This window comes from Urocitellus parryii, chromosome 6 (assembly GCF_045843805.1).
Source record: "Urocitellus parryii isolate mUroPar1 chromosome 6, mUroPar1.hap1, whole genome shotgun sequence".
In the NCBI taxonomy this organism is placed as follows: Eukaryota; Metazoa; Chordata; class Mammalia; order Rodentia; family Sciuridae; genus Urocitellus; species Urocitellus parryii.
This window is the reverse complement of record NC_135536.1, coordinates 108857348-108873194: the sequence shown is the minus strand read 5'-3', so window position 1 is coordinate 108873194 and position 15847 is coordinate 108857348. Positions and strand designations below refer to the sequence as shown.

Here is a 15847-nt window from a genome sequence, read left to right as displayed (position 1 = left end):
TTTTTAGTAGTGGGGAGGGAGGGGGAAAATCCTAGGCAGTGATACTGGTCAAATTATATTGTAGATACACACAATATAACACATTTCATCATTATGTACATAATGTACCAATAAAACATAAAAGAAAAATAATTTTAGTAGGCATGACTTTATTTTTTTTCTCTAACATGCATTCTTCATTGTCATAGTATTAAAAAGACATATAGGGTAGGGGAAGTAACTCATTGTTAAGAGTGCTTGCCTAGCATATAGGATTGACTCCCAGCACATGCCCACTCCCTAAAAGGCATACAAACACAACTATAGTAATAGTAATATGTAGACAGCCTCTATAGGAAAAGGGACACTTGAAATTCTTTCTAGCAATTTAATTGGCTTGTAGAATAGGAAAAAAGACTGTAGGTAGATCCAATCTTTGTAGGAATTTGATATGTGAATTCAATTCAGCCCTATGTAGAAGGTTTTTTTTTTTTTTTTTTTTTGTATAGGGAATTGAACCCATGGGCACTTAACAACTGAGCCACATCCCCAGCCCTTTTTTTATATTTTATATGAGATAGGGTCTCATTAAGTTGCATAGGGCCTCTCTAAGTTGCTGAGGTTGCTAAGTTGCTGACCCTCCCCGCCTGGGAAGAGAGGATTTTAACTGAAAAGGAAACAATGGCATTTACCAGAGTAAATTGAGACGGAACTTAATGACAAAGAGCATACCCTGAGGCTTCTTGATTTTTCTATTACAAAGGTGTCTGCAATCTTAGGCCCCAGGGTTAAGATAAAACTCAGGTAATTAATTGCAAATACATTTCCTACTATTATAAAGTTAATTTAATCTGTTAGAATGTTAATTTAATCTGTTGTTTAACTCCTCTAATTCTATAATGCAGTATGGCTGTTAAAGTAGTGAGTAGCCTTTTTTTTGTTTGTTTGTTTAATTCCAGTTTATCCATTCTCCTGGAATGTAGCCTAGTGCTAAAATATTTACCTAGATGTGAAAGGACCTGGGTTTGATCCTCAGCATTGCAAAAAAAAAAAAAAAAAAAAACAAAAAAACAAAAACAAAAAAAAAAAAACAGAAAACCTCAAGCATAATTCTTTGGAACAAATTAATGCTGTGCTCACACTCTCCAGAGTTGCCTTTCAAATGAACAATTAACAGAATATACCCCACATCACATTCATTTGATCCTACAGGTATTCAGAGTGAAAATCATTTTCTGAGGGTTTTGTAATTAGAAGATAAACATAGGGATAGAGAAAAATTATTACTTCCCTATTCTATCTAGCCTTTAACACATTTGGCAGATTTTTTTTCAGAAAGGCATTTTATTATTTCTCTTCGTGTGTGTATGTATATACAATTCACCCAGTGGTCTTTTTTTTAAATCTCACATGATCCTAAAACCAAAAGACTGTCAAAAATTATATTAGTTTCCTTTTCTCAATCCCATAGAATTGTTTTGACATGAATGATATAGATAAGTCATGCCTGCGGTTTGAAAGCTCTCAAAATTCTTATTTTTATTTGTGTCCAAAAATCTGCTTAATTTTAGGTTTCGTTTCCAGAAGTCAATCATTGTGTATTTAACCCTATGTATTTTTTTTTTTGAAGAAATGTAATTTTCTGTCATTGCTGTTTTATTTCGTTTCTATAAACAGGCCCATTTACCTACTTCAGAACCTTAGCAATAACACATCAAGTAACCCGGGAAAGTGTCCAGGCACCGCCCACCTGGCGCTGGTGCGAATCACAAGCCCCTGTGAGTTGATGGACTGGCCAGCACTGCATTAAGCCTCGCCGATGTCACCCCTGGACTCCGGCGATTGGTTTGGGGTTAAAGAACAGAACCAATGGGGAGCCACAGCTCGCTAGAGTCTTGTGGAGCGCGGGAAAGACATTAATATAAACGGTGGCGGGAGAGTTTTTTGTTTTTTTTTTTAGGTCCTTGTCTTGTGAACCTCATCGGCCCGGACGTTTTTCTCCTCCCGTTTGAACATGGTGCGAACTAAAGCAGACAGCGTCCCAGGCACCTACAGAAAAGGTGAAGGACCCAGCGCCATAGTGGACAGCAAGGGGTGGAGAGGGGTTTCTCCTGGTAGCGTGTCCCCGGGTGGCGAGATGTCGTGGCTCCCCTGGGCCCGCACACCCAAACTCCAGCCAGCCAGGAAGCAGCCGCCAGTCCCCTTTACCTTGAGGAAGCGGCTAGAGGGACAAGGGAAGGCCATCCTGCTGTTCTGGATCTCTGGGCTGTCCTCCTGAAGCTGCTAGGGTCCGGGATTGTGGTGAGAATGTGGCGAGACAAGGTATCAAAACCTTCCTGCCCCTTTCTGAATGCTCCCCTTCTCGCCTCTCTTTGCAGTGGTGGCTTCTCGAGCCCCAAGAAAGATCCTTGGTTCCTCCTCCTCTGCTACTAATTCTACATCGCTTTCATCAAGGAAAGGTAAGAAGCGCCCTGCTGCAAGCTCCTTGAGTAAGAGGGCGCCTCCTAAAAGAGGATCAGGTTTGGCACTACAGCCCTGGCCCACTTTGGAATTTATTAGAGATTCTCAGGCCTTTCTTCCCTATCCTTTGAGGGGGCCTTGGCCTATTAGGAGGCTAGAGTATGGGAAAAAAAGTTTCATGGAAATTAATCTCAAGCCTTGAGATGGGGACCCAGATTTATCTTCAAACCTATTTTTGTTGTTGTTGTTGTTTAGTGTTTATTATTGACAGTTGGCTTTTTCTTTTAGAAACTATTTAAGTACCTCTTCACTAGATTTAGGATAATGATTGACTATGCTAACTACATTGTCTTCTTTTTTTATTTTATTTTATTTTTTTATTTTGAGACAGTGTCTGGCTAAGTTGCCCAGGCTGACCTTGACTTGCCATCCTCTTGCCTCAGCCTCCCAGTTCACTGGGAATAGAGGTGTGTGCCCCTTAGTCAGGCTTACATTGTCTTCTTAGTATAAATACTTTTTCTGCCTTTGCTTTTGCTTTCCTTCCTTTCTTCCTCTATCCCTCACTCCCATCCCCTCCTCTGTCTTTTTTGAGTGTGGTGTTTGTGTGTGTTTTCTAACTTTGCAGCTCCTGATACTGCTTTTGGGTGAGTGGGAGTGTAACAAGGCAAGGGAAATAGCTTCACACTGCTCCTCCTGCATGTGGAGAGGATGAGAAAATGCCCTGCCATCTGGTGCCTCTTTCCTTTCAGTAGAAAGTTGAACAGGCAGGAAGATTAATTTCACAAGGTTTAGTTACAAACAGAAAGGAGAGCACTGTTTAAGACTTCATAGATTTTTAAGTCAACTCAAATTTCCTCCTATTCCAAACACTTTCTTAGAAAATATTTATTCAGTCTCTTCAGATAAAAGGCAATAGTAGGGCTGGGGTGTAGCTGAGTGGTAGAGCACTTGCCTAGCATGTGTGAGGCACTGGGTTCAATTCTCAGCACCGCATATAAATATATAAAAATACAGGTCCATCAACAACTAAAAAAATCTTTTTTAAAAAAGGGAATAGTAGTCAAAACACTTGAAAGAAGATGAATTTTTTGAGACTATCTTACAACCTGTACCACTAGAATAAATTCCATTCGGGCCACATTCCATTGTTTGGAACACTGCTGAATCACCAGAGCCAACTGAATGTAGGCCCTTAATGAATGCTTTGAACAAATGCACCTTTTATAATGTTTTATATATCTCTATCTTTACTTCTGGTAAGTGTTTGAAATTGCTAATGTCCTTATTTTTTTCCTGTCTTTTGGTACTGGGAATTGAACTCAGGGTTGATCTACCAATGAGCTACATTTTCAGCACTTTTTTATTTTTATTTCAAGACAGAGTCAAGCTAAGTTGCTGAAGCTGGCTTTGAACTTGTGATCCTTTTACCTCAGCCTCTGAACTAAGATTATAGGCATGGGCCACTGTGCCTAGCCTAAATGATCTTATTAAATAAAATTCTGGTGATTTATTCTATAGGGTGATACCTTATGTTAGGAAAAAGTGTATCAAATATTGTATGACAGTACATGATTCTGTTTGATAGCTCTGCTCATGGACAAATATGAAAAAGATTTTCCAACTTTAAAAATTGTTACAGATTTTTTTCTAGGATCAAACTATCAAACTGAGTTTATTGTCTGATTATAGCTTTCCTGTGTCACACTTTCTAGTTTTTATACCTTTGAGAATTTGAAGTGAAAGAAAGAATTAAGTTTTTTTAATGAATGGTGGTTGGATTCCTAATTCTTATTTAGTTCTGTTTATATTTTACAGCTGAAAATAAGTATGCAGGAGGAAATCCAGTTTGTGTACGTCCAACTCCCAAGTGGCAGAAAGGAATTGGAGAATTCTTTAGGCTGTCCCCTAAAGATTCTGAAAAGGAGAATCGGATTCCTGAAGAGCCAGGAAGCAGTGGCTTAGGAAAAGCAAAGAGAAAGTAAGTTTTTATATTCTGGAATATAAAGAAAATATACTCTTGAAAATAAAGGATGAATGAGACATTGAATAACTTTAAAGTTTCTCTTCAAGCTAAATATAAAAACTAATGTTTTTTTTTAAAGTTGTACTACTTCCTTAATATAAATCACTCCAAAATTTTAAACATCATCAAAAGTATTATTTTTCTTATTCCAAAGAGAATCTGTTCCCATGCAGGTAAGTGCTGCATTAACTGTGAACTTACACTCTTTATTATTTAATTTTCACTGTCTTTTTTCTTGAGACTTTTTTTGAAAGGCAGTTTCCATGTTGGTTTATTTAGCTTGAATTCTGTTTAGCCTCCTGAACTACCAGTTTGGGGCTGACAGTATACTTCAGTGGTAGAGCCTGTGTTTAGCATACACAAGGTCCTAGGTTCAAACTCCAGCACCAAAACAAAACAAAACAAAATACTAGTTCAACTTACCCAAGAAATATAAAATGTAAAAAAGTTGAAAAATATAGAAATATCCATATAGAAACAACCAAGGCAGATACTATGGTATATTATCTTGACAACTTCTCTACAAGTACTTAAGAATATTTCAAAACAAAACAGGGATAAAATTATACATATATAGAGTTCAATGTGCAAAGTTTTTTTTTTTTTTTTTGAGATAAGAGTATTGGGCTGGGGATGTGGCTCAGGCAGTAGCGCGCTCGTCTGGCATGCGTGCGGCCTGGGTTCGATCCTCAGCACCACATACCAACAAAGATGTTGTGTCCGCCGAGAACTAAGAAATAAATATTAAAAAAAATTGTCTCTCAAAAAAAAAAAAAAGAGATAAGAGTCTTACTGTATTGCCAAGGCTGGCCTCAAAATTGATGTCCTTCTGCCTCAGCCTCTTAGATAGCTAGGATTAAGAGCTACCACAAACAACTAGCTTGCAAACTTTTTTTTGTGTGTGTGGTGCTGGGGATTGAACCCAGGGCCTTGTGCATGCAAGGTAAGCACTCAACCAGCTGAGCTATATCCCCAACCCACTGCAAACTTTTTAAAAAGCTAATTAAACTATGCTTTTAATGACAGGAAAATGCTCATGATAAATGTTAAGAAAAAATTCTGGATACAATCCTTGCTGTGTAAAATCTAAACCATGTATTTGTATTGTATGAAAATATAACAAATATTAGTAACAATTATCTCTGAATAAAAACCTCTTATACTAACAAATTTCAACAAACAAGTCACTTTTTTTAAAAATAGTTTTTTAACTGTAGTTGGATACAATACCTTTATTTTATTTATTTTTATGTGGTGCTGAGGATTGAACTCAGAGCCTTGCACGTGCTAGGCAAGTACTCTACTGCTGAGCCACAACCCCAGGCCAACAAGTCACTTTTAATAACCAGAAAGAAGATAATGCTACTTGGAAAAAAAAATTGAAACCTGTTTTTTTTCAATTTTTAATGTTAATAATGGGGTCCAGGCAACAATTTTTAAATGTTTTAAAACTTTCAAAAACAAAGTATTTGACTGGGTAAGGAAAGGTGTGGCATCTTGTCACTGTCATTGTGATGCTATTTGAATATAAGGCGTGGTTTGCTACTTCCACTCCAGTGAGGAATTCAGAGACCCTCCAGCCTACAAAAGCAGCAAGTTGGACACACAAGGGTAAGAGGATGGTGGCCAGGCTCAGTCTGGGGCTGCTGCTTCTGGTACTGCTCCTACCCATGCAGATTAATTCATTTGTTCCTTTAACTAGCACACCAGGTGCTACCTATTATGAAACCACAAAGCCCACCACCGCAACCACCTCCAGCACTATAAAGACTATAGCCAGTCTTCTCGTGGTCTTACTTACCCTTCTACATCTCTACTATTGAGAGAATAGACTAAGAAAAATCTACAGTTCTCCAACTCATATTTTAAATCTCAATCCAAATGGCATCTGGAAGTCTGTCTTGGTAGGAAAAACAACAACAACAGGTGTTCATCATGTCTGCTAATTCCACTCATTTTATCAACACAGAAAAGCTTTGAGAGTCCAAACTGGGATGGTTTGAAGATCATCTGAAGGATTTAACTAAATAGAGAATGCCAATATTAAATCTGCTGGAGTTTCATGTACAAGACTAAGGAGAAAGTCAACATCAAAAATTACTTAACAGTTTTTTTTTTTTAATGTGGCTTAAGAAATATGGACTTTAAAAACTACCTTAAAGAGAATTATGTTACTTTGCTCTAGAGACAAGAATGACCTGTGGAATGGAAATTCAGTTTACATTTTGGCTCAATAAATCTAGAAGGCTGTAAAATAACTAGGCAATATAAAAAGATTTCATGACTTATATGTATGTTGGAAAGAACCATCAGGTGTTAATGGAAATTATTTTTTTTCAATAATTATTTTTTAGTTTTAGGTGGACATGATATCTTTATTTTATTTCTATATGGTGCAGAGGATCGAACCCAGGGCCTCCTGCATGCTAGGCAAGCACTCTGCCACTGAGCCACAACCCCAGCCCCTCTCTTGTTTTGTTTTAGTCCTAATTTTTTATTCTTATTTATTTATTTTTTAAAGAGAGAGTGAGAGAGGAGAGAGAGAGAGAGAGAGAATTTTTAATATTTATTTTTTAGTTCTCGGCGGACACAACATCTTTGTTGGTATGTGGTGCTGAGGATCGAACCCGGGCCACACGCATGCCAGGCAAGCGCTCTACCACTTGAGCCACATCCCCAGCCCGTATTCTTATTTATTTATTATTTTTATTTTGGTGCTGTAGATTGGACCCAGGGCCTTGCGAACGCTAAGCAAGCACTCTACCATTAAGCTACATTCCTGCTTGATATTGCATTTAACTTTCTTTGTATTAATTGACATGTGCCAGGGAAAGGATAGATTGGAATCTATTCCAAATCCAAGAATGAGTAAGAGTTGCATGTATACTTAAAATAATTGGTAAGGGTTTCTTAGCACATGTAACCATTCAATAAAAGTGTCATTCATTAGCTACCATACTTCATTCAGAAGAATAGAAGTACACTGACTTAAACCCATCTTACAACATTACTTTTTATTTTGCATATATTGAATAATTATATTTGCATATAATTGAAAATTTATGACTCAAAGACATATTTGATAAATCTTGAAAATAAGAGGCAAACATGAAGTAGACAAAAATAATGTATTTGGGAAATGAAGATTGGAAATCCCATTAAGCTCACAATTTTTTTAAATGTTCTTTCTGTAAATACTTTACAAAAACTTCTGTAGATCAGAATAGCTACATTTGGAACATTTTCTGTATTAGTTTATACTTTTAGGTAGTTAAGACTTAGTCCTAAGCCTTAACTGGACTTTATTCTAGAAAGAAAAACTTTTACAACTGCCTCTATGTACATAACCTTTTTAGGAACAGACACTGCATGAAATCTGGTTCACACAGTCATACATTGACCCTTAGCTGTTCCAATATTCATTATAGCTACAGCAGTTTTAAAAAGTTTTAAGCCATTTTTAGAATCTACCAGATCCAACAGATCTCAACCTGTGGTATATGTGAACAAAACTTGCTCTTGCTTCATAGTTAACACTGTACATCTGGTATGGATTGTACATTGTGTTTTGAATTGATTTACATTGAATACAAACTAAATAAAAATAAAGGGCTGAAAGAGAACAAAATGATTGCTAGAGAAGAGCACACCTGCAATCCCAGCTACTCAGGAAGCTGAGGCAGGAAGATAAGATTGAGGCCAGCCACAGCAACTTAGTGAGACCCTTCTCAAAATGTTTTAAGAAGGGCTTAGGGCCAGGCTCGATGACAAACCCAGCCTCAGCAATGGAGAGAGGCTAAACTCAGTATGACCCTGACCCTAAATAAAATCAAAGTAGGGCTGGGGGTGTGGTTTAGTGGCTGACTGCCCCTGGGCTCAATTCCTGATACCCTCCAAAACAAAATAACACTATTATGATTGTTTTTTTATTTACTTTTGAATTTGCATGTCATATTTGTGTAGGGCCATGTTAATCTTCTCTGCATTGTTCCAATTTCAGTATATGTGTGGCTGAAGCAAGCACATAATTTATTTCAATAAAAATCAACCATCAAACTTTAAAAAAAAATTTTTGGTACTAGAGATTGAATCCAGGGGTGCTTTATTACTGAGCTACATTCCACCCCCCCCTTTTTTTGAGACAGGGACTCTCTAAGTTGTTTAAGGCCTCACTAAGTTGCTGAGACTGGCCTTGAACTTGGATATCTCCTGTCTCAACCTCCTGAGTAGTTGGGATTATATGCATGAGCCACCAAGCTTTTTAATAGGTTTGTTTTCCAGCTAGGATATAGCTCAGTAGAGTGCTTACCTTGCATGCATTAGGCCATGGGTTCAATTCCTAGTACCACTACCCACAAAAAAAAAAAAAAAATCACCAATAATAATAAGTTTGTTTTCATGATCCTTTCTTTTTGTTTCTCCTCATTGCTATCATTCTTCCTTGTTCTTTCTTATTCTAAATTAACAAGGTGTAGTAGTCAAGATTACCTCTAGAATATACTTTAATCCTTTTGAATTGTTTGACTTAACATTAGGGAAATAAAATAATTTGGCAAGACAGCCAATTTTGGCTATAATACAGGAATAAACCTATATTTGTTTTCCACCATATGGAAAGAAATTATACATATATTCTCAAACAACTTTAATCCAAGGTATAATAAGATCTGTGCCATAAATGTAGTAATACAGGTTTACATTATTTCTTTAGGCCCCTTTCTTAGATTTGACTTTGTTTAAGACAGTTACAATTGTTCCTTTATTGAAATAGTTTATTAGAAGGAATATGAACCTTCAAAGTAATATTTTGAAATATGGTTACTCTTGTGGTCTTATTTTCTCCTAAAGGCAGGGTAAACTCCCATCTATTGCACATAGAGTCAGAATCAAGAGAATATCTGCTTAAATCTTTTTTTTTTTTTTTTTTTTGTTCCAGGGGCACTTAATTATCAAGTCACATCTCTAGCCCTTTTTATATTTTATTTTGATATAGAATCTCGCTAAATTGCTTAGGGCCTTGTTAAATTGTTGAGGCTGGCTTTGAGTTCAAATTCTCCTGCCTCAGCCTCCTAAACCCTTGGGATAATAGGAGTGTGCCACCATGCCCAGCTTCTGCTTAAATCTTGAACAGAACTATGATGCCTAAGTAAATTAGACCGTATGAAAAGGAAGTTTAGGTCATAATAGCATTCGTTAGTTAACTTGGTTTAAATTCCAGCACAGCCTACTGATATATGAAGCAATGATAATCATCTTTTTTTTTTTTTTTTTTTTTGTACTGGGAATTGAACCCACAGGCACTTATCACTGAACTACATCGCTAGCCCTCTTTATTTTTCTTTTGAGATAGGGTCTTGTTAAATTCCTTACAGCCTCACTAAATTGCTCAGGCTGGTCTTGAACTTTGCAAGTTTCTGCCCCGGCCTCCAGAGTCACTGGAGGTATATGCATGCATCCCTACACAAGCAGTGATAATCTTATACAATGTCTGGTTACCTTCATTTTAGCTTCCTTCTTTTGGTATCCAGTACTATGATCATTCAGGCTTACTGGATCTAATTTGAAAACTAAAATCTTTAAATAGGTGTCACAAATCTTTTCTATCTCTAAAATAAAATTTTTGATTTATGATTAAATTCTTAATTGACTTTTTCTTTATAAAAAGAGTAAATATGAATGGCTTTGGGATAATGTAAATTATTTTTTAAAAACTATGACAACCATAAGTTAACAAATTTGCTGTTTCCTGTGCTCAAATGAACTGCTTAATTTTTTGCTTTTTATTATTACTTTCTTTTTTTTTTTTTTTTAATGGTATTGGGGACTGAACCCAGACCTTCAAACATGCTAGGCAAGAGGTCTACTATTAAACTGGGTGCCCTGCATGCCTGTTATCCCAGTGGCTTGGGAGGCTACAGGCAGGATGATTCCAAGTTTAAAGTCAGCCTAAGCAACTCAGTGAGACCCTGTCTCTAAATAAAATATAAAAAATGGGGCTGGGGTTGTGGCTCAGTAGCAGAGCACTTGCTTAGGACATGTGAGGTCCTGGGTTCAATCCTCATCGCATATAAAAAATAAATGATGGGGCTTGCCTAGCATGTATAAGGCACTGGGTTCGATTCTCAGCACCACATAAAAATTAAGTAAAGATATTGTGTCCACCTAAAAACTAAAAAATAATTAAAAAAATAAATGAATAAAATAAAATTTTAAAAAAAGTTACCTCATTAAAAAAAAAGGGACTGGGAATGTGGCTCAGTGGTTAAGTATCCCTGAATTCAATCCCTGGTACAAAACAAAATAACAACAACAAACACAACAACTCTACTATTGGGTTTCAACCCTTTTATTTATTTTGGAACAGGGTGCCACCAAGTTGTTCTGGCCTGGAACTGCCTTAGTCTCTCGAGTAGCTGGGATAATAGGCATGTGTTATTGGCCAGGATTATTACAAAGTTTTGGTTTTTTCTTTTCTTTCAATACTGGAGATTGAACCTAGGGAGCATGCTTTACTACTGAGCTACATGCCCACACTTTATATTTTTTAAAAATATTTTATTAGTTGTTGATGGTCCTTTATTTATCTTTATATGGTGCTGAGAATCAAACCCAGTGCCTCATACACACTAGGCAAGCACTCTGCCAACGAGCCACAACCCCCGCCCAGCCCACACTTTATATTTTTATTTTGAGGCAGGGTCTTGCTAAGTTGCTAATGCTGTCCACAAACTCCTGAACTTCCTGCTTCTACCTCCCAAGCAATTGGGATCACGCAATTGCAACACTGCACCTATCTATCATGAAGTTTTCACTGATAGATTATATTCTATTTTAAAAAAATGCTATAGGAATGAGACACTGTAAATAAAAATCGCAACATATTCTAAATGGGAAATATTGATTCTGCAAAATAAGAGGCAAAGAAATTGCTACAAATTGTGTTGCACTAGTACTTGAAATTTATACACATTTGTCAATTAATGAAGTTAAATTTTCTTTCATTTCTGGCACTTGACCACAGCCACTACATTATTAATTATTATTCCTACAAATTAAGAAAAAAGGACTTAAAATACAAATAAATAAAATTACTGTTCCTGATTTCTGTATGTTTTTTACTATTTTTTTTTCTAATTTTTTAAAAGAATTGACACTTAGGTGACTACTAAAGTTCTCTGTTCTTTCTACAGAGCATGTCCTTTGCAACCTGACCACACAGATGATGAAAAAGAATAGAACTTATTCATCTTTGAATAATGTCTCCTGTTTACTCTGGTATTTTAGGGTATAAATTTGCATAGATATGTTTGTTCAGTAAGCTTTGATGAGTAGGCATTTGATTTAAAAAATGAGGCTAAAGTTTATTCAAAAGCAAGTCATGAAATTGGAGAATTTGTAAAATTACGGTTACTTAGGTTAATATTCAATTTTAATGCATTATGTTAGTTCTTTTACCTGTTATAAAGCTTCTTCTTCTTGCTAACATTAAATCAGTGCATGATGTTCCAATTACTAATGTCCTGTATTTGAGATTTGTTTACATCTTTGTACTGATGCCATTTATACTGACATTTGGGCATTGAAATTATGCTATGTTTTTATTCCCTTTATTTGCTTTAAAAAGCAGAGTTAGAGTTTTGCACATGAAAAAAAAATCAGTATTAATTAAATTTAGTTTCTGTCATTTTTCGGAAAGGGGGCCAAAAATGCCCTCTTGAGTAAATTTAAATGGATGTGGAAAAAGTTAAGGACAGTTAAAACAACAAAAAGACAAAATTCTAACATAGAATAAGGAAAAAAAGATTCGATAAGCCACATTAATAGGGAGGAATTTTTCTTGGATATTTGATTCAGTATCATAAAATATTACCCTTTATATTTATACCTTTAAAGTTGGGAATCAATAAAATATGACAGGCAAATCATGCCATAAACCCACAGCTGTGTCTAAAGTCCTTAGAGCATTCACTGCATTTCTCAAGATTAACTGAAGAAGTGGGTATAATACTACTTGTTAATTGATGTTCTTGCTTTCCTAGCACACTTTTTGCATACTGACAAGCTGTCAATTTTCAAAATTAACCATGTTTAATAGGCATGTTTTCTGAAATTTGAAATAAAAGACTACTTATTTTCACAATACACATCCATTTGTGTGCTTCCTGAATTAATGCCTGACCAAATGTTTCAATTTTATTCCTTCCAAATGCAAAATCTGATTTTATCAACTTCCAAACTGATACCTGATGATTGTGGATTGTATATTATATTTTTTGCTTTGTCTTTTAGAAGTGGATGTTAAACGGAATGTTATTGAATTGGGAATACACACACACTACACATACGTACATATGTGTGTACATATATATGATCATTTTATATATATATATATATACACACACACACACACAGGGTCTCACTAAATTGCTCAGGCGGGCTTTGAATTTGCCATTCTCCTCCCTGGCATGCACCACTACAACAGCTTCAATCAGGTTTCTAAAGAATAATTAATTACTGGATATGCTTTGAAGTAGGGTGTGTGTGTTCTCAAATGTGCATTTGTAGATGGCAGGAGTGGGAATGTTTTAGATGTACTGAGACATTTGAGCCTGAAGTAATTTCCTAACTGGCTTTGCTGAATTGACTGCCTAGGTAAATCAATTTAACACTGTGTCATGCATTCCCGAACCCAATAGACCTGGAATTTCTTCCAAGTTACCAAAGCTATTTCCTGTCCGTCCTAGCTCAGGTGGACAACAATACAATATCAGTGATTGAGGTTATCATGACCCACAAAACTGAAGACTGCAATTGCAAATGTATTCATTGCTGATGAAGAGAAAAATTCAGAAGTTACCCTCTTGCTGAACTGCATCTAAGCAGACCTATTCAAGATAGGAAAGACAAGATTTTTACTCATTTTCTCTGAATATTTAATTACTATAATGATGAGGGTTTTTCTTAGGGGTGGGGGGCCCGGAGATTTAGCTCAGGGGCACTCGACCACTGAGCCACATCCCCAGCCCTATTTTGTACTTCATTTAGATACAGGATCTCACTGAGTTGCATAGCACCTCGCTTTTGCTAAGCCTGGCTTCGAACTCAGGATCCTCCTGCCTCAGACTCCTGAGCCTCTGGGATTACAGGAGTGTGCCACCGCGCCTGATAGTCATTTTTATAAAAAGGATTATTTTTAAACCCCAAACTACCCTAATATAGAATAAATGAGATGTCTTATTGAAATATTTCTTGCCTACAGTGTAGGTATGGAGTGTAGGAGTGGAGGATTAGATATGTTTCTCATTACCAAACTTGATTATGGGGTTCCTTTGGCCTTTTGCTTTGCTCTTTTAAGTACAAAACTCACTCCAGTCGATTTACATCCATTCTCTCCCCTCCCCTTTAATTTAGCAAGGTTGTTTCTAGACCATAAACAAACACGCGCAATCTTTAAAAAAAAAAAAAAGGTGAAGACAAAACTTTGCTCACCATTTGGCTTCAGGAGAACGAGATCTATCAAAAAGCTTTCACATTGAAGATTTTAAAAATCCAGCTGAAACACAAGGGAAATCCACAAGAGGGAGATGCTTGCTAAATCTCCAGAAAGTAACTCCCGCAAGGGACCAGTAAGAAGAGCTTTAAGAGGAGCCACTTAGTCAGCCTGGGGCTCAGAGCAGAAGGGAGCTGGTGTATGCAGTTGGTGGGGGCTGATGACCCAGAATGGCTGAAGGGAAAAGCGGCATGGGCTTACTGCCTCTGGCAGCGTGGCATTTCCTCGAACTAAATTCTTGAGTAGAAGGTAAGAGGGTGTTACCAAAACAGAGCAGAACTCTCACAGCCTACCACCTGGTAGTCCCAAAAGATCTGAGGGTGGGTGGGTGCTTTGGAGGCACTTCCGCTTAGCAACCCCACGCTGTTGCTAAGGAGGGGCTGCCGAGGGGATGACCCGGAAGTGGTGGTGTCAATTTCTCGGTGCCTGCTCTAGGTTTGTCCTATCAAGAGCGTCAGGGTACTCGGAGGGCTCCTGACCGTGGGAGGGGTCAGTGCTAGTGGTTCCGGTTCAGCTGCTGCCGCCCCTCGGCTCCTTACTTTCCCCCTTCCCTCCGCCTCCTCTCCTCCCTCCCGCTCTTGGGAAAGAGAAGCTACAGCTGCGGGTGGGTAGAGAAGCACTCGGAGCCTCCGGGAGGGGACCGCGCCCGCTCCTTTTGAGCCCCAGAGCATGCCCGTTCCAGGTATTTGCTCTGGCTTCGACGGGGTCCGGGAGGCTGGAGTCTGAGGGAGTGTGTGTGTGTGTGTGTGTGTGTGTATGAGAGAGAGGGAGAGAGTGAGGGGGTGATGGGTGGCTCTTACCGGGGCCGGGGAGGGGGACCCTGGGATCCCGGGTGGGGCGCAGACGGCGTGTGGAGGGTTGCGTGGGCGGAATGGAGGGGCTGGGAGACACTGCCGGCGGATAGTTTCGGGTAGCGGGCTAGGGACCGACGGAGAAGGTGCCCCTTCTTAGGCAGAAGACTTTGGCCAGTGCTGACCCGGAGTTTGCCACCTGAAGGCTCGCTTTGAAAAGGGGGAGCATCATCTAGGGCCAAAAGGAGAGTATGGACTAGGCGGGGTGGCTTGGGCAATCTCATGCTTTCCATTACCGGATTCTCCTACCCATCCCTCTGAGACAGCGAGGTTTCAGGGGTTGTGGGGGTTCTGATTCTGCTCAGCACAGTGGAGCCGCCCTTGGTAGAGCTGGGGCAGAAGAGTGGGTAATGAGACCTCCCTCCACCCAACTTCCGTGCGCTTCCCCCGCTCCTTCCTTTACTGTTCCCTTGCCTCAGCGTCCTACAGGATCAGTGTCCCCCAAGTGGGCAAGCATCACGGTGTAGAAGAAAGAGGGTGGAACTGGGTTTGTTGCCCCTAAATGACACTTCAGATGTTTGGAAAGACTTCCAGCTAGATACATATCTGGTACAAATTTTCTTTAAAAAGTGCGATTCTGAAAAGCACCCAGCACCCATACTCGGACATTGCCTTGTATAGTAGATGTACGTGCCTGGCGGCGGGGGTGGGGAGGGGGGCGGAGACAAAAAACAAGAAGACTGGGAAAACGGTATGGATATAGAGGTCTAGGAAAGACATGTTGAGGCAAGCCTTGTCCAATCTCTTTCTTACCTGTCAGTAAACCTGCCCTAGTTTAAATGAAGCAGAAAGATCCTTTTCATTTCTGTTTCATTACCTGAATTGTAGGTAGTTTAGTGATGCATGTCTCAGAATAGACACGTGAACTTTCGGTGAGACTAGATTCTCTGCTGTTGAGCTGTGTTAATCTTTTAAGGAGATAATTGTGGTCAAGTGGAAGTATTGGCTTTGAGGTTAATAAATCTGGGATTGAACCCACACTCT

The 15847-nt window shown here is 38.4% G+C and overlaps 2 protein-coding genes and 1 non-coding gene across 4 annotated transcripts in view; 2 read left to right on the top strand and 1 right to left on the bottom strand.

Moving 5' to 3' along the window:
* The first annotated feature begins 1962 nt into the window (after positions 1-1962).
* Positions 1963-12358, top strand: Pclaf (PCNA clamp associated factor). Of its 2 annotated transcripts, XM_026384903.2 has the most exons (4): positions 1963-2039; positions 2358-2438; positions 4255-4417; positions 11653-12358. In XM_026384903.2, exons 1-4 carry the CDS (start codon positions 1994-1996, stop codon positions 11696-11698), a joined length of 336 nt encoding a protein of 111 aa, XP_026240688.1. In that variant the 5' UTR covers positions 1963-1993; the 3' UTR covers positions 11699-12358. The 2 variants fall into 2 exon arrangements, with proteins under 2 accessions (XP_026240688.1, XP_026240690.1); XM_026384905.2 differs by lacking the exon at positions 4255-4417.
* LOC113180095 (U6 spliceosomal RNA) lies at positions 8381-8488 on the bottom strand. Its single transcript, XR_003300420.1, has one exon. It is a non-coding gene; the product is annotated as a U6 spliceosomal RNA (small nuclear RNA).
* Positions 12359-14543: 2185 nt separating the features above from the next.
* Csnk1g1 (casein kinase 1 gamma 1) overlaps positions 14544-15847 on the top strand; it is a 149468-nt gene continuing 148164 nt past the window's right edge. The window contains exon 1 of the mRNA XM_026384857.2: positions 14544-14694. The gene's annotated coding sequence lies outside the window, so the exon portion shown is untranslated. The remainder of the gene's footprint in view (positions 14695-15847) is intronic.

What these genes read in the sequence shown, in the direction of transcription:
- Pclaf (XM_026384903.2), top strand. Translation starts at nt 1,994, where the DNA reads ATGGTGCGAACTAAAGCAGACAGCGTCCCAGGCACCTACAGAAAAG. An exon ending in CCCAGGCACCTACAGAAAAG is followed by an intron (nt 2,040 to 2,357) that starts GTGAAGGACCCA and finishes CTCTCTTTGCAG; the next exon opens with TGGTGGCTTCTCGAGCCCCA. An exon ending in TTAGGAAAAGCAAAGAGAAA is followed by an intron (nt 4,418 to 11,652) that starts GTAAGTTTTTAT and finishes TTCTTTCTACAG; the next exon opens with AGCATGTCCTTTGCAACCTG.